The sequence below is a fragment of the Cornus florida genome, unplaced genomic scaffold (assembly GCF_030987335.1).
Source record: "Cornus florida cultivar Cherokee Brave unplaced genomic scaffold, ASM3098733v1 CherokeeBrave_3.0.0_Hap2_Chr09, whole genome shotgun sequence".
Taxonomy (NCBI): Eukaryota; Viridiplantae; Streptophyta; class Magnoliopsida; order Cornales; family Cornaceae; genus Cornus; species Cornus florida.
The window spans coordinates 36838768-36861724 of NW_026775579.1; the positions used below are offsets into that span (position 1 = coordinate 36838768).

At 33.4% G+C, this 22957-nt stretch overlaps 1 protein-coding gene across 1 annotated transcript; it reads left to right on the forward strand.

Annotated features, from left to right (window-relative positions):
* Nucleotides 1–231: 231 nt before the first annotated feature.
* On the forward strand, nucleotides 232–16300 carry LOC132272487 (O-fucosyltransferase 1-like). Its single transcript, XM_059773629.1, has 8 exons — nucleotides 232–878; nucleotides 2190–2261; nucleotides 3940–4045; nucleotides 4155–4281; nucleotides 11301–11457; nucleotides 12306–12396; nucleotides 12969–13471; nucleotides 16237–16300. Exons 1-8 carry the CDS (start codon nucleotides 232–234, stop codon nucleotides 16298–16300), a joined length of 1767 nt encoding a protein of 588 aa, XP_059629612.1.
* Nucleotides 16301–22957: the final 6657 nt, after the last annotated feature.

The following is a 22957-nucleotide window of genomic DNA, read 5'->3' on the forward strand; positions in this document are numbered from 1 at the left end:
ACACAAGGTAAAACTGGGATTCTTATTGTTTCTCTTTATGTTGATGATTTGGTATTTACCGGAAGTGATGAAAAAATGATTGATGATTTTAAAAGAGAGATGATAAAAAAATATGAAATGAGTGGTTTGGGTTTGTTGCATTACTTCTTGGGCATTGAAATTTATCAAAAAGAATGAGGAGTTTTTATTTGTCAAAAGAAGTATGCAAAAACTCTTCTTGAAAAATTCAAAATGTTGAATTGCAAATCCGTTTGCACTCCCTTGGTTGTGAATGAAAAATTGATGAAAGAAGATGGAAGTAAAGAAGCAGATGCATCTCTCTATAGAAGCTTGGTTGGAAGTCTATTATATTTGACATCTTCAAGACCCGACATCATGTATGCTACAAGCTTATTATCTCGGTTTATGCACAATCCAAGTCAAATTCATGTTGGGGCTGCAAAGAGGGTATTGAGATATATACAAGGTATACTTGATTTTGGTATCTTGTATGAGAAAAATGTTGATGCAAAGTTGTTTGGTTTTTGTGATAGTGATTGGGCCGGATTTGTTGATGATATGAGAAGTACTTCCGGTTATACATTCTCTCTTGGTTCGGGTGTATTTTCATGGGCATCTAAAAAGCAAGAAACGGTTGCGCAATCTTCTGCCGAGGCTGAGTATATTTCAGCATCAATGGCAGCGTCACAAGCAATATGGCTAAGGAGAATTTTTGAAGATGTTGGTGAGAAGCAAAGGGAAGCTACTCCAATTTTATGTGACAACAAATCCGCAATTGCTATGACAAAGAATCCTATTTTCCATAGTCGCACAAGACACATTGCAATCAAGCATCACTTCATTAGAGAAGCCGTAGAGAATGAAGAGATTCAACTCAAGTATTGTAAGACAGAAGACCAAGTTGCGGACATTTTTACCAAAGCACTTCCAAAAAATAAGTTTGAATACTTTAGAGAATTGTTGGGTGTCATAACATGGCATTAAGGGGGGTGTGTTAAAAATAATTAATGCCATGTTCATTCATATATATGTTCATTCATGCATCTATTATTGTACATGTATCAAGTGGATACATGTATCAAGTGTGTGCATGTATCATGTGTGTGGTTGAGATTGTCTTGAAAAGTTCAAAGGTCTATGGGAGAATAGTATATATAGGGTAATGTATTTGTTGTTAAGATATGAACACAACAAAGAATTCAATTCAATACAATATTTGTTTCTCTCCTCTCTTCACTTAGAAATTATTTAGTTGGTTGAAACTATAGCCAACATATTTGATGCACTATAGTTGATATAAGAGTCACAAGATTGATATATCTTAAATTATTAGGTTTTTTTGGATTTTTTAAAAGATATTGTTGTGATTTTTATGAGGATGTGTAATTAAACTTATTATAGATATTCATTAATTTTAGCCTACTACATGCTAGGTAAAATTTGTTTCGAAGGTATTTATGAATTCTTTTATGCCAAGTTTGGTGTCACCGAATCATCGCCTTGGATTTGGGATTGGAGAAAATTTAGTGCAATTTTTTAACTAAACTTCCTCCAATCCCAAATCCAAGGCATTGATTCGATGCTCCCAAACATAACATTATAGTTTTCGTAATCCTATAAAAGGGCTTTACTGTTTTAAAAAAGGGATTAGAACTTGAAGATGAATAATAATTGAAGAAAATATTTGGAAAAGCTTTTGAACTCTCATTGTCGCTCCCACCTCTTCGTACTTTCATTGTATTTACACCTGCTTCGATGTCACCTGCCTATGGCAGGTTTTTATTTTTATTTATAATAACCGGGGTGTCAAGGGCTGGGCTTTTGCCCGCCTATGGCAGGTTGAGGGCTTAATACCGTCGAATGTCAAGTTCTCCTTCTTGTAATGCATTTGTTTTGCAGCATTATTTGAAGTCAAGTTTTCCATCTCATAGCTAATGCTTCTCATAGCTAATGCTTATATATCAATGATTCTTTTTTCCTTCTCATAAACTACTGTAATCTAAAGTCGAGCCTGCTTTCTTGTAGTTAGTATTTTGCTTCATATATGTGAAGATGAAATTATGAAAATTCCACATTGATGTACTAATGAACTAAAGTCGGTTATACTTTTTAGCAAGCATCTTTATTTGTTTTGTTTATTTATATTTGATGCTACATGTTTTAAATGGTTTTGATATATAAATAAGAAGTATTTCTGTCACGGTCCAGATTGCTGATGTGCTTCCCGAGTTGGATGTGAACTCCTCTTGGAATGATGATGGGTACCTTTTCCAACATTTATGCACTTGAATTCTAAATGTGTTACTATTTTTTTTTTTAGGATTGCCTGCCTAATCTCATGCTGCATTTGTTGGTTTGAGTAGTTTGATGATTTTTTTTTTTTTAGGATTGCCTGCCTAATCTCATGCTGCATCCATATGCCTGTTTATATTTCTTCTTGGGTTGCAGGACTGGATATGCTATAATCACTGAGGTCATCCCTTCATTGATTGGGCTTTCTCATCTTAGGCATTAGAACATTGACCATTCCTCAAGATACGATTTTTTTTTCAACAAGTTGCATTGCCGACCCGAGAGGGTGTGCCCGTTTTGAGTCCCCCAGTTTTGCCAAGGAAAAAAAGGGCGGTTTTTCTTTGGAATGCTTTATTGCTTCCTTTCTTTTCTATGACAATCGAATCTTTAAATCTGGAGTCATATCTTTATTAGGGTTGTGAACTTTGCATTCCCAAACCAGCTGCTCCCTCAATGAAAGGGAGTGTATGTGCAAAAATTCAATCGACTTGGAAAGTCAAAGAACCTTGCAATACGCTCAAAATATGATGTGTAAAAGACAATAGTTTTAAAAAATTGCTTCAATTTATAATGATTTACAAAGGTTGAATGAGACTAGGACTCGCATTGCTTGTTCACCGAGTTCTACCATATAGTGTTGGATTTCTTGTACGCTTATACAAAGTTTACATATGAATACCGTAGCAAAGGACTCCTCCCACGAATTGAATTTGATTGACCAATATGGGCTAGGCCCTCGAGTGGATATGGGCCAACCCTTTGCCGATTTGGGCCATGTTCTTGGCCTTACCGGGTGGCCCAAGGCTCCTGGTTGACCGGCCCACATGACTTAAGTGGGTGGTGGACCCACGCGTTTCTATTAGTGGTGGAGCAATGTCATTTTCAGACCAGACTTCTGGAGGGCTATAAAAATGGTCTAATTCGTTTTGGTATGGGGATTTGTTTCTATTGGTTTCTTTGTTTTGAGTCCTATTCTTGCTGAATGTTGATTAGTAATGTTTATTGTTTCTAGGAAAACTTTCAAGTTATAGTAGTAAATTATTAGAATGATTCAATGGCTCATTCCACAGTAAAAAGTCATTTTCATGTTACTATTGACTGGCGATATTCATAATACTACAGCAGCGAACTGGTAAGATTAAAGGGCTTGTTCCTTTGATGGTGGACTTACTTTTTATCTAGGGGCATGAAGTCGTCATATATTTGTTGAAAATATGATTATCATTTGAGAGCATTTAGGGTTTGTTTGAATCTATTTGGTTATGTTATTTGTTATTGTGATTCTTTCTTATTTGCCTTTAGCCAATTCTCTTTTTTCACTTTATTCTAATATACACCATATCACTTCTAATAAATATTTATTATAATTCATTTTTAAATATTTCATTCCATGTTAGTTTTGTTTGTTCCCTTTTTGGTTGTTCAAATGAGGTTTTGTGTTAGTTCTCTGCAAATTTGTAGCACTGTGTTGATATATGATCTGAGGCTTCTGAGCTGCCATTATGAAGATTTCAATCTCTCATGATTTTTAGAAAAGAAATTGTCTCCAATATAGTAGATTAATTGATTTTTAGCTGTATATTGAAGATTGTAATTCAACCTTATTATATGGTATGTACAACTTATAATCTTTATGCTTATGCTTAGTGGCTTCGAAGGTATATATGATGTTGAGATATTTATCGACTCATTGTGGTCTGATGTACGGATCGTGAGAAGAATACCTGAGATAGTGAAGATTAAAGCTTATCAGGTACAATAACATCATTCTTAATTGCATTTGTTTACTTATAATCTATTGAAATTAGGGAAGTTTCTTTTCATTTCTTCACGATTTTTATTTTTAATTCGTATTTACTCAGCTACACCCTCCAAGAGATGCTCCAGTCAGTTGGTATACAACGGTTGCTTTGGAGAAGATTAAAGAACATGGTGCTATCTATCTCACTCCATTTTCACATAGCTTGGTAGGAGAGATTGACTTGTTGGAATTTTATATATATATTTAAATTATAAAATTATTTTATGGTCCTATGTATTACGTTTTCTAAATTAGGATTGTAATGTGATTATTGATACTTGATGGATTGGGTTGTACTTTTCAATTTGGTGGTCTAATTGGGAGTATGGTTTTTATACCGTTGGATTGTGGTTTTCCAACTTATTTGGTGTGATTTAATTCTAACCATTGATATCTAAGTTTCGATGATAGGAAGGGAGACTTAAATATGTTTGTTTATAGAGAAGTTGTCCCCCCCTGTTGTTATTATATATAGGGGTTTTAAAACCCTTATTCAGTCCTATCGTATCACAACTTTCAGAAGGGGGTAAAACGCTTTATTTTTGAGATATCTCTAAGGGCGATAAAGAATTCTCAAAAAGGTATCTCAAGTTTAATTTTCTAATCAGGTATGAGATCAAACCCTCTCTTTAATTGATGATCAATATTGATTTCTACTTGTTATTTGTTAATTAAACCCAACAATTAGTATCAGAACTTAGTTAGGGTTTGTAAAAATCAAAATTAATAAAAATTGATTTCAGATCTAATATATACAAAAGAAAAAATATATATATCATATTTGAATCGCAGTTTTGGATTCATTATTCTTTTATTCTGAAATACATCGATTCATGATTGGGTACTGATTTCTTCATTGATTGTGTCAACTGTCGTGGTTAATCAGTCTCCAATGTAAGCACTGTTATTTGCGCCCCAATGGAAATTGTGTAATTTCTGTTTGCATGCACAAATATGGATTTATATATATATATATCTAATTATTGTTGTCTTTTTTAAACTAAAGTACCATGATTGCAAATCGATGTTGGTTTCCAGGCATATATTTCACACATATATAAAATAGTATATAAACATGGAGAACTTTTGTTTTGATTTCTTTTAAGCATCAATAAGTTTTATATTTTTATATACATGAATCAATTGAATGCTGTTGGTATTCATGCACGCCGAGCGAGAGATATTTTGTTACCAATTTATTATCAATTTTGTATTCTGATTTGAGCACTTAAAGTTTGGATTTGAGCACCTTTAGTTTGACTACGTGATTTACAATTGGGATTTTTACATATAAATGAAGTTAGTGAGCCATATTTACTCATGGATGAAGTCAAAGTCTTATATTTTCACAAAAATGAGTTTGACCTAAATGATGACATGGTACATGAAGTTTTACTGTTTAAAATTTTTGTTACCTAAAATGCCCTTCTCCCTATTCCAATGCATTTACCTTATTATCCTTGTTTAGAAAACATGGTACCTGGAGGTCAAAAAGTGGTACCTTTAGTTCAAAAACGTGGTATCTTTAGAACAAAAGTGGTACCTTCGTAAAAGGGACTTATTTTTGCAATTAAAAATGGCATTAAACCCCACACCGCTAATTAAGTTGCACATTACATCCATAAACAGCTCCATTAGCGCCATGAATAACACAAAATATTCTCCAAGCTAGCTAAGCGAGTATTTAGAAAACATGGTACCTGGAGGCCAAAAAGTGGTACCTTTAGTTCAAAAACGTGATACCTTTAGAACAAAAGTGGTATCTTCGTAAAAGGAACTTATTTTTGCAATTGAAAATTGTATTAAACCCCACACTGCTAATTAAGTTGCACATTAGATCCACAAACAGCTCCATTAGCGCCATAAATAACACAAATATTTCTTAATTATCATATACTACATCTAAATAGTTGGTATGGTAGATTTTTTTTTTTTTCGCACCATTTTAATCGGCAAGGCTGTTTGGGACTTTTGAATAACTATTTTAATAATGCAATTGTTAAAAAAATTATGGTATCCAAAGATCATGTTTGATATGGATCTGGGTCATAATTAAATCTTTAGAATTTTTCAATGATAATAGGGAAACAATTTGGTCTCTAGACCTCTTATACATGAAGGTCATTTAGAATTTTGATATAGATCTGGGTCCTAATTAATTGTAGGATGCTACTTATATATATATATATATATATATTAATTGTATGATAAGAATAAAATGATTATCATGAATTCAAACATACATCTTATACATTATAACTTAAAGAGATTAATGTGTTATTGAGATTCTGGAATGCCCCAGTCTAGAATTATATTTTTCTTTACATACAATTATAATTATACTAATGTGTTATTGAAATTTTGGAATGCCCCAGTCTAGAAATTCTGGAATGCCTCATCTTATGCATTTAATTATATTTTTTCATTTTGTTTAAGAGTTTGAAAATTTGTCCACGTTTTCAGTTCCTCTCCTTCACCTTTTCTGTTTCGCTTACTTCTTTAAGGTTGGTTAATTTTTTTGTTAATGTGATACAATTAAATGTAGTAACCTTTTTTTTTTTTTTTTTTGACAGTGTGATTGGAGAATCGATTCTTGCTATCAAGACTTTGTATGGATGAGTGGGGGCTAATATTACAATCAAGACTTTGTATGGACGAGTGGGGGCTAATAAATGTTCAAACTTAATAATTGTGTTTTTATTTTGCAAAAGATGATTGCTTCCTTTAAATTTAGTGATTTAGTTTTTTATTTTTTGTTGACTTTATTAGATTGGTTGGATGATAACTTTTTTGACATTCGTGGTGACTTAAAGTATTTTGTAGACATGGTACTTCCTTTGATGGTTTTGATTTAATGAAAAGTAATGAATTTTGGTTGTTCTATTTAATAAATACATGTTAGGCTCTTCTATTTAATAAGAAGGTTTATAAATTTTTCAACAGAAGTTTATGGATCTAATGTGCTACTTAATTAACGGTGTGGGCTTTAATACCATTTTCAATTACAAAAATAAGTTTCTTTTACGAAGGTACCACTTTTGTTCTAAAGGTACCACGTTTTTGAACTGAAGGTACCACTTTTTGGCCTTCAGGTACCATGTTTTCTAAACACTCGCTTAGCTAGTTTGGAGAATATTTTGTGTTATTCATGGCGCTAATGGAGCTATTTATGGATGTAATGTGCAACTTAATTAGTGGTATGGGGTTTAATGTCATTTTCAATTGCAAAAACAAGTCCCTTTTACGAAGGTACCACTTTTGTTCTAAAGGTACCACGTTTTTGAACTGAAAGTACCACTTTTTGGCCTCCAGGTACCATGTTTTCTAAACAAGGGTGATAAGGTAAATGCATTGGAATAGGGAGAAGGGCATTTTAGGTAACAAAAATTTTAAACAGTAAAACTTCATGTGCCATGTCATCATTTAGGTCAAACTCATTTTTGTGAAAATATAAGACTTTGAATTCATCTATGAGTAAATATGGCTCCCTAACTCCATTTATATGTAAAAATCCCTTTACAATTTAGATTTGAAAAGTCAATGGTGATTCCATGTTATAAAAGGGACAAATGCTTTATATATATATACATATATATATATATATATATATTGTTTTCTTTATATATTGCTATACTGTGTGCACACCGAATCGTAAACAAAATCAATAAATTTGATTGTAATAATGTATAGTATAGAGTGATAATATTTAATTATTTCTTTAAATTATTCTATATATATGAGGTAGTAATTTCATATATTATTTATTAAATTGCTCACTGACTTATTGATAGAATTCCATATAATGGTGATGAAATTGCATGACCTCATGGGTGTGCTATATATATAATTTTAAATGGAACTTCTAAATATAAGGTCTTTCATGGGGGTTTATGAAGACCGGTAAAGTGATCGTTTCAAAATTAATAGTCAAAGTGAATGATACCTGCTAAAAAGTGACATGCTCATAGAGGTTATTATTTTTGAAATTTTAAAGCATTGGTTTTATTGAGGTCTCATAGTGCACTTACCTACATGAGGGTATTTGTTCTGCCAAAAGGTGATCAATGTCTTAGTGTGGGATAAGTGAGTAGAATATTTGAGAGTGCTTGGATTATAACTAAATAACCCTCTTGCCAAAAGGTAGTGAAAGTGTTTAGTAACAATTCAAGTATAATCAAATAGGTCTATGTGTGATTTAATCACAAGTTTGGGATAAAATAAAATCTAAAATTCTGCCAAAAGGTGTTTTTTAGATGGCATTTTATATGTTCCTGCAGAGTGGACAGTTTTGCATATAATAAAACACCCTATAAATTCGTCTTAAAACCCCAAGCACGAATTAAAGAAATAATCCATAAAGTTGTAACATATTAATTTATACGTTCATTTTTATGTTATTTGATATAACATGTATTACAGTTATGGACGCTTCCGCTATTCAAAGACAGCTCACAGGGATTGAACCATTGAATGGTTCGAACTATACTACTTGGAGGACAAGTGTTGATATTATGTTGGGTTTCTTGGACTATGAGTTTGTACTTTATGAGGAGAAACCCGCTGCAATCACTGAAGAGTCTTCTGAAGCAGTAAAATTGTTACATGCTAAGTGGACTAAGGCTAATACCATGACCATCAGGTTGATCCGTGCTTCTATTGGTGAGACTATTCATGGCTGTATTCCTGTATTTGATACTGCCAAGGCGCTTCTTAATTTACTTAAGAAGCAATTCATGGGTACCAAGAAGCAACTTCAGTATTATTATTTGACACAACTTATGTCAACCAGTTATGATGGCAGTGGTTCAATGTGGGAGCATATCTATAAGTTATGCAAGCTGGTTAATGGTCTCAGAGAGCAGAGAATCACATTTGATGATGAGTTATTGGTCCACATGGTGATTTATTCTCTGCCAAGATCTTTTGATGCTTTCAGGGTAAATTATAATTCACAAGAGATAAAATGGAACATTAATCAGCTATTGGCATTTTGTGTGACCGAGGAAGAGCGGCTCAAGGGTGCTAAATTTGAGTCAGCTCATCTTGCCATAAGCAGGAAAAGCAGGAATAACTTCAAGTGGAAAGGCGGCAAGAAAGGGAATCAGGCAATTCAGAAAAATGGAAAGCAGGACAACAAAGGAAAAGGCATTGAGTATGCAAATGCGAATGATGAATGTTGGTTCTGTAAAAAGAAAGGACATCAAAGGAAAGACTGCTACAGCTACAAAAATTGGTTAAAGAAAAACAAAGTAGGTATGAGAGTTACTATGGTAATCTTTGAATCCAACTTAGTAAATGTGCCTAATCATACATGGTGGATTGATACGGGTGCATCTATTCATATCTCTTGTTCATCACAGGGACTTCGAAGCCAAGAGAAAACCCAGGGCTGAGGAGAAATTGGTGTTGGGTAATGCTGATGCAGTTCATGTTGCAGCTGTTGGGATGCTTGGAAGATTTCAGCAAAATCCAGGTATTGCTCATTGGAGGGCGGTGAAAAAAGTTTCGAGGTATCTTCAGAGAACAAAAGAGTTTGTCTTGGTGTACAGGAAATCAGATTGTTTGGAGATAGTTGGTTATTTTGATTCGGACTATGCAAGTTGTTCGGGTAGTAGAAAATCCACTTCTGGATATATTTTTATGTTGGCTCAGAGAGCTGTATTATGGAAAAACTTTAAGCAATCTATTATCGCAGATTCAACTATATATGCAGAGTTGATCAGTTGTTATGAAGCGACCAAACGTGCTATGTGGTTGAAACAGTTTATTGCGGATTTAAAGGTTGTAGACTCCATACACAAGCCTTTGATAATTTTCTGTGATAATGAAGCTATCACAAAATATATGAAAAATGAAAAATTGACCAAACGTAATATGCAAGGATGATTGCAGATCCTCTCACTAAAGGTCTTCAGCTAAAAATATTTAAAGAGCACGTGATTCGGATGGGTATTCAAGAGTCATTGTGTTATAATGTCTGATTTCTCGATTACATCATGTTACAGTGCAGTTGTTTTCTTTCAGTTTATTTACACCTGATGGTGACAGTTGTTTGCATGAAAATAAAGTTATGATGCATCATCATCATTATTATTATTACATTGTTGTATATGATATGTGGACGTATTATTCTTGTTGCCTGAGAGTGGTATTGCACTCATGAAGTTGTTTGGGCTAGATGTGAAATTGGCACCACATTGGTAAATCCAAACATAACTACTAAAGTTTGCCTGTGGGAGTGTTAACGCTTTATGATCATAGCTTGGGCTAGATATGAGATTGGCTCCATATCGGTAAACCCTCACACTGAACAGAAGGTTGGCGGTTTGCTGTAATATATTCAGGTGACATACCGCGATGGTATGAAGCAGGACAGATAGTGAGGTGTGCGTTTAGACCACATGCAGTTTGCATATCTCATGAAATACAGTAAAACCAATATATTTGCTTGAATCCTAGATGGAATTGGTTTTGAGACCATGGAACTGTTTAGACTAATATATTACTTGTCTACACATTCATGATTCACTATTGAGGAAATTTATGGAGGAGAGTGTTCTAAAGTTTCAATCCATCAATTTCGATAATTGTGTTTTCTAAATAAAAATGAGTGGCCACTCGACTTTTATAAAGTGTGTTGCAATCCATAGTGTCATTTTATAAAACTTAGAGTGCATGGACCAAGTGGGAGATTGTTGGAATTATATATATATATATTTAAATTATAAAATTATTTTATGATCCTATGTATTACGTTTTCTAAATTAGGATTACAATGTGATTATTGATACTTGATGGATTGGGTTGTACTTTCCAATTTGGTGGTCTAATTGGGAGTATGGTTTTTATACCGTTGGATTGTGATTTTCCAACTTATTTGGTGTGATTTAATTCTAACCATTGATATCTAAGTTTCCATGATAGGAATGGAGACTTAGATATGCTTGTTTGTAGAGAAGCCGTCCCCCCTTATTGTTGTTATATATAGGGGTTTTAAAACCCTTATTCAGTCCTATCGTATCACAACTTTCAGAAGGGGGTAAAGCACTCTATTTTTCAGATCTCTCAAAGGGCGATAAAGAATTCTCAAAAAGGTATCTCAAGTTTAATTTTCTAATCAGGTATGAGATCAAACCCTCTCTTTAATTGATGATCAATATTGATTTATACTTGTTGTTTGTTAATTAAACCCAACATGACTACCCTAAATACCAAAGGTTGAGGTGTAAAGTTATTTATGGTGCCCTGTCATTTAAGCAACACATTTTAGAATTGTGTACCAGTGCATTTCGTAAACTTCGTCGACAAGGTCCCTTCATCGTTATAGATCTTCATGTTGGGATGGAGAAGCAGGATATTGCTGAGTAAGTTCTCTAATTTTCGTAACAAATTGAAATGGTTTTGTTCAGAGGATGGGATGAATGGGTCAATTTTGTTTTCTCTAGCAAGAGTCATTTGTATAAAGATGTAAATTGGTATATAGAAAGTATGGACATTCCTCTGGATGCCGTGCAGTGTCAAGCATGAGTTTGATTTAGACACGTGTGGAACAGATCCAGACACGTGTTGAGTGACCTGGAGTTTGAAAATAAAATTTTGTTGGACATGGTAGGGATTTGCTTAGGACATGAGAGTGACACATTTTGGACACTTTCATGACACAGTGGGATGGTTTTAAAAAAGTAGGATTCTATTGTTAATTTTAAAATTAAAAGATTTCATGTGTTAATAAAAAAAATAAATTAAAGTTCTTATAAACAAAAACAACATCCATCCATCCCTAAGCCCTAAATTTAGTGATTAAATCGATGGTATTATAAAAGAAGCAAAAATTAGTTTTTTTTACGTGTATATTATAATATATATTATATAATTATTTTGCTGTCGTTTTTTTGTCATGTCCTTGTCTTGTTTTTTTAAGACTTATCGTATCATCGTGCTACTTCAGCTCCTTATACTTTCCATTAAAAGGAATAAATTACTATTTTTGCAAAAAAGGTTAGGCCTATGTGACTCAACTAAATTGTGCTACTACTAGTATAAGATTGGCAGTAATTTTTAGTGGCACCCCTAGTTTTACTCTTTGAGACTAATGAGAAATCTAATGGCTCTTGGATTTAATTTCCATTTAATTATTTTTTTATTTAAAGTAAAAGAGTAAGATCTCACTAATATTTAAGGAAGTTATATGTTTGATGCGAAATTTATGCAGGTGCTTAACACTGAAGAAATATCCAAATGGAAGCTTTACAGAAAAGAAAGATGGAAGGGCCAAAGGAAATTGCCCATTAACTCCAGAAGAGGTAGTCTTTTCATCCCTATAGTACTTTTTTACAAAAATATGGAAGGGCCAAAGGAAGTTGCCCACAATTGGAAAGCATGTTTCGTAACGTTCATTTGTTGCAAGATTTTTGGAAGCAAAAACATGAAAATATATTTGGTATAAAAGTGTTACAAGTTTGAAAAATATAATGGTTAGTTTTAAAATGTAATTTAAGAGTTTTACAAAAGAAAAAAAAAAATTAAAAATTTACTTCCATTGCTACAATACCAAACGCTACAGTGCGGAAACATACAAAAACATGAAATTGGTGTTTCGACTTTTGGCCACCATTCGTGAAACGTTTGAACACTGTCCAAAACAAAACAATTTTTACCAAATGCGTTTTTTGGTCATTGCTACAATACCCGACAAAAACAAAAATACCAAAAACAAAATGCGTACCAAACAGGCCCTAAGTTTCTTTATGATTTCTGTCCAATTCCATGACTACTATCAGCAGCTCTAATAAAAAATTACTGATCTTTTCTAGCCATCATTGTTAATATCATTGACATTCTTTAGATTATGATATTCTGCCATTGTTTTCTGCAGGTTGGCCTTATCTTATGTGCAATGGGATTTGACAGTTCTACCAGGATATACCTCACAGCTGGGGAAGCCTTTGGTGGTGAGCGATTCATGAAACCTTTTCGGACCATGTTCCCACGCCTCGAGAACCATAGCACGGTGGATGCACAGGGCGTACCAGGTCCTGTTATTGATTATCTGATTTCTCTTAATGCCGGCATTCTCTTGCCTTTCATGCCAATATACGATAGACCTAGTGAATTTGCCAATACTCTCCTGGGCCATCGTATCTACCGCTTTTTGACCACAGTTAGGCCTGACAGAAAGGAGCTTGCACGCATCTTAAATGTTTGGGAAAAAGGAACTGCTGATTTTACACAAGCCATTTGGCGTATGATGCACAATGCCACTTCCAATGAGCCTCACAATTGTCTACCACAAGAGTCTTTTTACGCGAATCCTTGGCCCGAATGTTTTTGTCACAAATCGCTGCTCAATCCTGCTGACAAGTGCCCATTTCGACAAAGGTTTTTTTCCAAGCCATAGTAAACTACTATATATGGTTGACTAGTATATATACATTAGAGACGATTAAATGCATATATTATGCTACACTACAAACATTTTAGTGGAAAATATGTAGTAACTTGAGAACTTTTGATTAAGGCTCTGTTTGGTTAGATGGAAATAAGTAAGAAAAAAAAATGAAAAACGAAAGAAAAGTGAAGTGAATGGAAAAAAAATTATTTTCTAACATGCATTTGGTTAGAATGAAAATTTATTCAAGAAAATTGTAGAAAAATATTAATTTATTATTTTGGATGGCATGAAAGTGAAAAAAAATCGATTGAAGATACCAAATTTACCCTTATCATTTTAAATACTAATAAATAAATGAATTTGTATTTGTTGATGCATATTTTTAGCAAGGAAATAGTAAAATAATGGATTATTAAATTTAATAATATAATTATTTATAATTTATTTATATTTAAAATAAGACTTCATAATATTTTCTGAGGCAGAAGTAGAACTAATTATTAATGTATGAGAAATGAAACTTAAAAAAAATATAGAGATGTATTGATGGTAATACTATATATATATTTTTTTTAGGGAGATTTGATTGTATTTTGTTGTTGTGGGTTATATATGAACTTTTGGAAAAACAAAGAAAGGTGAAAATAAAAATAAATAAATAAATAAATAAAGAAAAAGTTGTTTTGTGGAGAACATGCATCTTAGAAATCCAGTACAAAAATAAACGAAAAAATTGTTTTTCACGATTAAGTTAATGGGTAAAATAAGAATGTCAAATAAAAAGGCAAACATTTCAAGTGAAAAAATTATTTTCCTGTGTTCTGTGCATGAAAAGTTTTGAAAGAAAACAGACGAGTATGGAAACAAACTTTTTCATTAGTTTTCTCTTTCTATCTATTCAAACTCTAAAAAAAATTAAAAATTTTATATTTCCTTTCTTTTTTAGGTGTTTCCACCTAACCAAATGGAGCCTATAGATTTTTAGATGTACACTCTACTTGGTCCTTATAATATTATTACAGAAGAAGAAAAATTGTGCCTCTCTTATTAATATTTATCAACGTATCCTTAAATTCTTAATGCTCTCTCTTTATAATGAAGCTTTCAGATAAGGTTATAACGAAGCTTTTAGAGTTTGAACAGCCAACAAAAGTAAGTGAGAATCAGAAGAAGGAAACCAAGCAACCAAAGAGTTTCAAAAAAACTCTCAAGCTATAATTTCTCAACTGATGAGCATATCTTGAACAATATTATGACTACTTCGTCCTATAGTTATAAAAATAAGTTCAACCAGCAAACAGGTAAGAATAAGAATCAAATTAGGGTTCAGTGATTGTATTAGAAGGGAGTTGTGACGTCATAATATTGTACATATGGGTAAATATATATATATATATATATATATATATATATATATATATATATATCTTTTATTGGTGTGTTTAATGAAGATCAATAGATTTGATCTTGTTATTGGACACGTCCTATTGGAATGTGCTCTCATAAATGGTAGCGCTAATGTGAAACAATGCCACAAGGAACACCATATTTGCACTTCCTTTCTCTTTCTCACTAGTCTTAAATTAAATGACACTTCTAATTTTTTAACTGTGAGTAGTGTGGTACGGAAGCTATTATGTTCAGTAAGTTGTGAATCACACTCTAATAATCTAAAGGGAGTGAATTGGTCAATTTGCCCAATTTTTGTGATTAGTGATTAATTACCCACAAATATTACCAATTAAACATCCACAGTTACAAAAATAAAATCACTATAGTAAAACAAGTAGAGTAGAGTTTGAGAGATAACACCCACAAATATTACCAATTAAACATCCACAACTACAAAAATAAAAACAATATAGTAAAACAAGTAGGGTACAGTTTGAGAGATGACACCGTGTTTTTAGTTAGGAAATCATGATTGGTGAAAATTAATTAATCGACGAAAAAAAATCTTAGAGACTTCTGCCATCTCCAGCGAAACGATCCACTAGTGTCGAAGCAAAATATAATGGGCTTTGACTCAGTCTCACATCCTTTCATCTACCAAGAATAATAGTTGAACACATTTGGCTTTGCAACTCCCCCATTCAACAACACTTGACTTCAGACCTACTTCCTTAATCCATGTAAAAGGATAGTTAGTAGATCAACAAGCACTCCACGAATGCCTTGATCCCCTCGTAGTGTGATCAAAACCTCCTGTTCCTTTAAATCTGAATTTTCTGAAGGTTAATAGAAAATTTGTTGTTTTAATCAACCAGTAATTTCAAGTGTTTGCTCTAAAAAAATACACAATCAGATTTCTTTGAAAAATATCTAAAAAAAAACTTCAATATTCATACAAAAGATGAAAACTTTATTTTTCCAATTAAAGCAATCAATCTCTTCTAGGGTTAGAGATAGACGTGTTATATATATACTACAGAGTCCTTATAATAGGTAAAAAGAAGTTTTAAAATCGTACAAGACTAAACACAGTCAAGGAGATTGAACACAGTGTTGATAGTTTTAGCCTGAAGTGCTTTGAAAGCAATTGTTTGGACTTCTGCAGCTCTGAGTCAAGCTTCTTGATTTAAAACTTCGATCTGTTGATCACACTTAACAACTAATCTTTCACATTCTTCAAGAATTTCATCAACTTCAATGTCACTATCTTCTTCCACTTCACCTTGATCTTGAGAGGTTTCAAGAATAGCCATGAACAGACACTCATCCTCTTGACCTTCATCTGGTTTATCTTTTTCAGGAGCAACATCTCAGTCAGAGATAAAAGCCTTTATGTTGTTAACTATCTCATTGATCCTGGATAAGTAAACTGTTATAGCTTCTCTCTCCTCCATTTTACAATTTTCATATTCAACTTTTAGAAGCTGTCTTATTCTCTTTAATTACATTGATCCCTTCATGAGTAGCCTTAAGAGAATCCCACATTTCTTTAGTTATCTTGCAATTTTTAATCCTTGTGAACTCATGTTGTTTAAGAGCACAAAAAAGGGCATGTTTTTCCCTTTCATCATTAGCCAAAGTAGCCCTGTCATATATCTATAGAGGGATTAATTGGATTGAGAACAACAATGCCAAACACAATGGCATGCCAAACATCATAGGATTGAGACATTAGAAAGGCTTTCATCCTAGTCTTCCAAGAATCATGGTTAGAACCATCAAACCCCTGGTGCCTTATTGGTGACTTAACTTTCTTCCATTGCAAGGATCAACTGCAAGCCTGTTAAAACCTTAATATACAGACTAAAACTCTAATACCAATTGTTGGACCAAAAGGGGGGATGAATTGGTCAATTTTAAATCCTTCTTCAACACATCAATGTTCACAATTGAGATTAAATACAACTAACACAAGGTTTATAAGGAAAACCCTCTCAATAGGGAAAAACCTTGGTTCTTGGCCTTAGACAATATAAGCTCCACTAGTTGTATACAAGTAGTTACACACTTAGCTATCTCACACTCTGAGCACACACCCTTGTACAAGTTGAAACACTAGTTTTCACATCCTCTATAGACATGTACACTAGCTCAACACAGTGCTAACAAGCACTCCTCCTGTCCTAAGCACCCTTGCTTGGACTTTACAAGCTCTCACAGCTCACCAAATACAATAAGAAGTATGAATATTAATAATATTCAAGCCTATACAAAAGATAATTGTGGTTGTGCAGCTCAAAACAACAATTTGTACCTTACATAACACATTCTGCTGAAGTTAGGGTTTTAGGAGTAAAATTGGAAATTTGTGTCCCCAAAATTCTGAGATCAATCCCACATCATTATATCAGCATTACAAATATGCTTAGATGATAAACAAGATAAGTATAGCATGTGAATCAGAATACAACATCAATAAGGCCTTGACAGCAGCTTCAACAATAAATTAAGAACAAGGGTCTTTCAAATTTGTCAAGCCAGTGAACCATTGAACTCAAGGTTCTCTCCATAAAAAGTGCTAAGAACGATGATTATGTCATCGGGGCGAGCAAAAATCATTTCAAGAAGCAAAGTTGTGCCCAAGAGTATTGCGGGCGCCCGCCATGCACTGTGGGCGGCCACTGATTGGTCCAGAAAGTTTCAATTTTTGTGGGGCCCCGCCAAGTATTGCGGGCCCCCGCCAAGTGCAGCCATCAAGCTCCCGTGACACCTTGTAGGCGCTCGCCCTGTGCTGCGGGCGCCCGCCAAGCTACAAATAGCAGGCCACCAACTCCATTGTTTTGCTCAAGTTGTCCCCTTTGACTAAATAAATGGTTATGATACCTTCTAAGGATTTCTGAGCCACGAATTGAGGAAGTTAGATAGGATTTTTGACCTATATTTGGTGGCTTGTATCATGATAGAACATCATCACACATTTGCAAGGATTTTCTAAAGAGAGAAAGATTGTTCTTGAGAGCTTTGGGTTGGAGCTACCTCTAGGTGCGAAAATGGAGGGGTTGGCCATCTCTACTCCTTCATCCCTTGCTTCTATGGGTAAACTCCCTTTCTAGGGAGGTGATAAAGCACTTCTTTGTAAGCATGCTCTAGTTTTGATTTTAATTTGGGGAATGATGTGTGTATATGGTATTTTCATAATCTAGAGCACTTTTACATGTTGTAATGGATATTAATGTCTATAAATGATCATTTTGAGTTGATTATCTTATCTTAGATTGTTTCCTTTCATGATCATATAGCTTGCATCTTCATAGTGAGAATGAAAATGAGATTGTGAAATGGATTTATTGGCATGTTATATGAGAAACTTGTTAGTCTATAGCTTAGGGCCTCCCTTTGATGGATTTTTTTTGGTTCTTGATTTCATGTGCTCTTACCATAGTGATTCAGGGGTTTGATAGTCCCTAGCTTAGTAAGCATGTCAAAGCTACACCCTAATTTAGGTAGTTCAAACATGTGGAACTTTGAGGGATTATACTTAATTCTTGATTCTATGAACATCTTGAAGATAATGTAGTAATCTTGTATTGCTACATATTATTGCCATATATCTAATTTGTTTCTCAAGTTAATTATAAGCTAGCATGTTTATAGGGTTGATAGTTGATTCATTTCCCTAGTCCTCTCTACCAAAGTTTCTTTCTTTTTAATCTCCTTCAATTTATTGCTTTATGCACATTTTAATTCCAAAGTCTAAGTGACAAACAAACCAAAAACTCTACACCTCTTTTATCAAACAAAGTGATTTTAAAGACCTTGATTGCCATAAACTTGCAGTCCTTGTGGTTCGACTTATCCCTATGATAGCCTTATTTTACAATGATTTGTGCTATTGCAAGGGTTGATTAATTTTGGTAGACATTTATCAACCGACCACCTATAACCAATCATTGGCCAAAGAATATTCTGCCATTCTCTGTGAGAATAGACCATAATGCCCTTGCCAATTCAGCTATTTTGTCCTCTAGCTTACTAGAAAATACAGCTTACATTTGCAAGGCTATGTAAGCATTCTTATCCAAAACTTAGAGATTAAGAAATGCAATGTAATGTATATAATCTCACTCTAGGACCACAGTAACGTGTCACACACATGAACTTCAAGCAGAAAAACCAAAATACCCTTGAAACAGCCACTTGTCATTCTCAGCATAAAACTGTTACTAAGACTGTATAATTCACAATGCAACTCAAATCACAGTTGTTCAATGCAATGCAGCAAGATGGACAAATGTATAAAGATATAATACAACTATGAAATGACCATAGTATCCCTAAATAGCCCTATAGCTAATTTTCATATGTTGAATCTCAATTAAAATAGAAAACTCGCTGTAAGTATATGAATAACTGCAATATACTATCTTAAACCATTGTGAAGTTGTACCACAAGATGGAAAAAGACTATACTACCCTTGAGAGATGATATAAGCCATAGTGCACAGCAATGGTAGTGATATAAGGCCATGGCAGCCCTGAAACACCTAGTTTTAACATTAAAGAGGCAAACACAAATAGGTACTAGGACAAACAGTTTCTTTTGACCCGTTTTGAAATAACATTAGTTTTATTTTTGCAATGACTTGACCATAGACTTGTAATTTTTGTAACATAATATAAAAATGTTGTCACTGTATTCTTTTGGGCTATACTTTTGTATTTAGGGCATGTTGATAGTGGTACAAGCATTATTTTGTATATTGGGCATGTAAACCATGAAATTAATCATATGATGTATATAATATGCAATGAATGGAAGGGACTATATTTACCATTGACTCAATTTATTGATTTACATAAGTATACACATGTGTTGGTATTTTATTGATCCATATTGTGTTTAGGTTAAGGTTAATTTCACAAGTAACAATGTTCGACTTACAAAAGAGTTAAGATTACATTTTCTAGGTTCTATGATCGGTCGTACGTAGGATCCCTATGACCGGTTGTCCACTCTACAAATTTAATTTTCCTCCCAGTTCACTGTAGACAAGTGAGATTTGGTTTGAGCGATCGGTCGTTGATCATGCGACCGATCATTGCTTGTCCTGGCACGCGCACGTGTGCACCCTCCACGCGCTCAGGTGCACGTAGGACACTAGGATCGGTCGTCCGACGCTTGCTACCGGTCATCGCCGTGTTCCTATACATGTGGATATTTACACAATTAACCTAGATCTTCATTTCAACCATGATATAACCCCTGCAAATGACCGGTATAACTCTAGTGGACCCATTTACTAATGAAGTGACCCATAATGACCGTTTTATCCTCATTTATTTCTCAAGTTCGGTTAAGGACCCGGTTGCGTGTCATCGATCATTAACGATCCAGATCCACCAGATTTGGATTGTTAAATGTGAAGTTGTAAGCATTTGGATTCTTGAGAGTTTAAATAAAAGTTCTCAGCATACTTGTCTTACGGGTTGGAGTAGGCAATCAAATTAGTTAGTTATTGTATCAACTCTCTTGATAAGCTATTAGCTTCTACTTCTTTGTTATGTTGGTCTTTATTTCTTTAATTTTTGGGTTTTTTTTTTTTTTTGTCCAACAAATCTTAACCAAATAGAATTACGTTTCTGAAAAAGTTCAAGTTTCGTTTATATCTTTGCTTTACCTACAATTTGTTATCCCAAAGGCAACAAAATTAATTCAATATTGTGTTCGTCAATCTGGATCCACCACTATCTATGTGGAAAACTGTGTCTGAAAAATTTAATGTTTTAAAAAACAACTAAAAATTCGCTACTTGTAAAAAAAAAAAATAATAAAAAAAAAAAATAAAATAAAAATCACAAAAAAACGAAACAAAACAATAATAATAATGATACACGTTGAAGGAAAAATGAATGAAGAGAAAAAGGGGAAAGAAATGTGAAAAGAAATAAACGATCAAATTTGTGAGAAACTTTGCTTTTGTTTTGTAAAAGGTCTTTAAATTTATCTAAAGTCAAAATAATTCTTTATTTTCTTCATATTTTCCTAACAGTTGCCCAACACTATCACATGAAGAATAACATGAAATCCTTGTTATTCCATTTGTTTTTTCCCTCCTACTTTCTGAGTTCCAAAAAAACAAAAAGTAAAAATCTAGTACTTAAGTTGCACTTTTATTGTAAGATCTTATTTTATTTTATTATTATTATTATTATTTTTTTTTGGGGGGACAAACTATGGAAGGGAACTCAAATACGGGGACACCAGCTTGGGACCCTATCAACTAGACCAGTGTTATCACCAGACTTAAACTAGATAAAGAAATCTATATTCTAGCACTTTAAAGTGCAAGACACTACAAGTGAATTTGAATCCCATGAAATGACCACGTTGGAATCTATTGCCTCTCATCAGAAGGCCATCTCTGGAAAGCCGATAGCTACCAGTTCCATGCATCCTCATTAACGTTTCTTCTTGTCACCATCGATCACTTGCCAAGGCTTGTTGCGCTTTAGCCTTTAATTTTGGGTGTAAATGACCAATTGATATAAATCCATTTTGATCTACATCAGTCTCAGTAAGTAGTTTTCTTATTGGCCATTGCTGATCTCAATCCACTCAAAGAGCCAGCTTTGGAAAGACGATAGCTACCATTTCCATACCTCTTCATTGACATTTCAATATTTCATAACTTTTGTTCTCGTCACCATCGTTTAAAGTTATATGTATGGCTTCAGCATTTGCCAAGGCCTATCGCGCCTTAGCCTCTAATTTAAAAACAATCTCTCTGTACATTTCTGCAACTGGCCAATGTATAATTCCTTTTTAACTTATTAGCCTTTGTAGGTAAGTCATTGAATATGGTAGGGGAGGCATGGCCCCTAAGTAATTGTAAACTTCAAGTGAAAATCGAACCCGAGTGATTTTAAGCTCATATGGAATAGATGAGTGCTTTTATCAAAATAGGTTTAAAACTGAAATGTAATATGAATTTATTGTCCATTTAACAGCCTAGATATTAAGTTTGTAAAAAAGTATAGGTAATTGAGACAATAACTTTTTCCTGTAACTAATTTCACCACTAGAGCTTATGGGAATTCAATTTTTAAAAAAATTATCATTAAATTCTTCATAGTCTATCCACCAGGGGCCAATTCTTTATAATAAAACTTAAATTGCACAATCATCTCATAACCAATTACAATTATTTAAGCCTTGCTACATGTGTGTAGACCATTTATATTAATGTTAAAAAGAAGAATTTAAAGGTTAACAAGACATTCGTCGAAGGATATTATTGCAAACAAAGATATTGTTTCACAAAATGGCAAGCATGTTAAATCAAAGAACAAAATAGTTAATAATTTTATTAGTATATTTTACTGAATTTTACAAATGAGACAATGTTAATAATTGTGACACAAAAGATAGGAATAAAAATTTAGAACAAACTGATGGAACTTAAAATGGTAATTAAAAATAAACTTGTGAGGTATACGTACAGGTAAATATTATATATTATATACTTGTAAACATAAAGAGGTACAATAAGCATGTTTATTAACCAATATTCAGTAAAATCTGTACTTCAGAAAAATATACATGCATGGAAGACCAAAAAAATGCAGAATGTTTACAGAGACATCAACACAGCCAAAAGAAATTGTCCAATAACCAACGGGTTAGTGGCCTAGCGGTATCAGTCTCTTACCTCCCAAAGGGAGGTCAGGGGTTTAATTCTCATGAGAGACAAATTTGTGCCAATACTAACTAGGGAAAAAAAAACAAAAAAACAAAAAAAAAAAACAAAAATCATCCAATGCATTTAAAAAAAATTGTATGTAAATTTTCTGAGTCACATAACCAAATCAAAGTTTGGAACTCAATATATGAAGGAAAAAGGTGTGCTTTCTCTGGACATTCTTGCAATTATAATTTATGATTAACAATGTCTCAAAAACATTAATTCAAAGAAGAATCCAACTGATATTGCGAAAGCACATTAACTTTATTCCACATACACGGACATAAGTAAGACTTATAAAGCATTATTAGAACATACTGATGCATCTGGAGAGGTAGA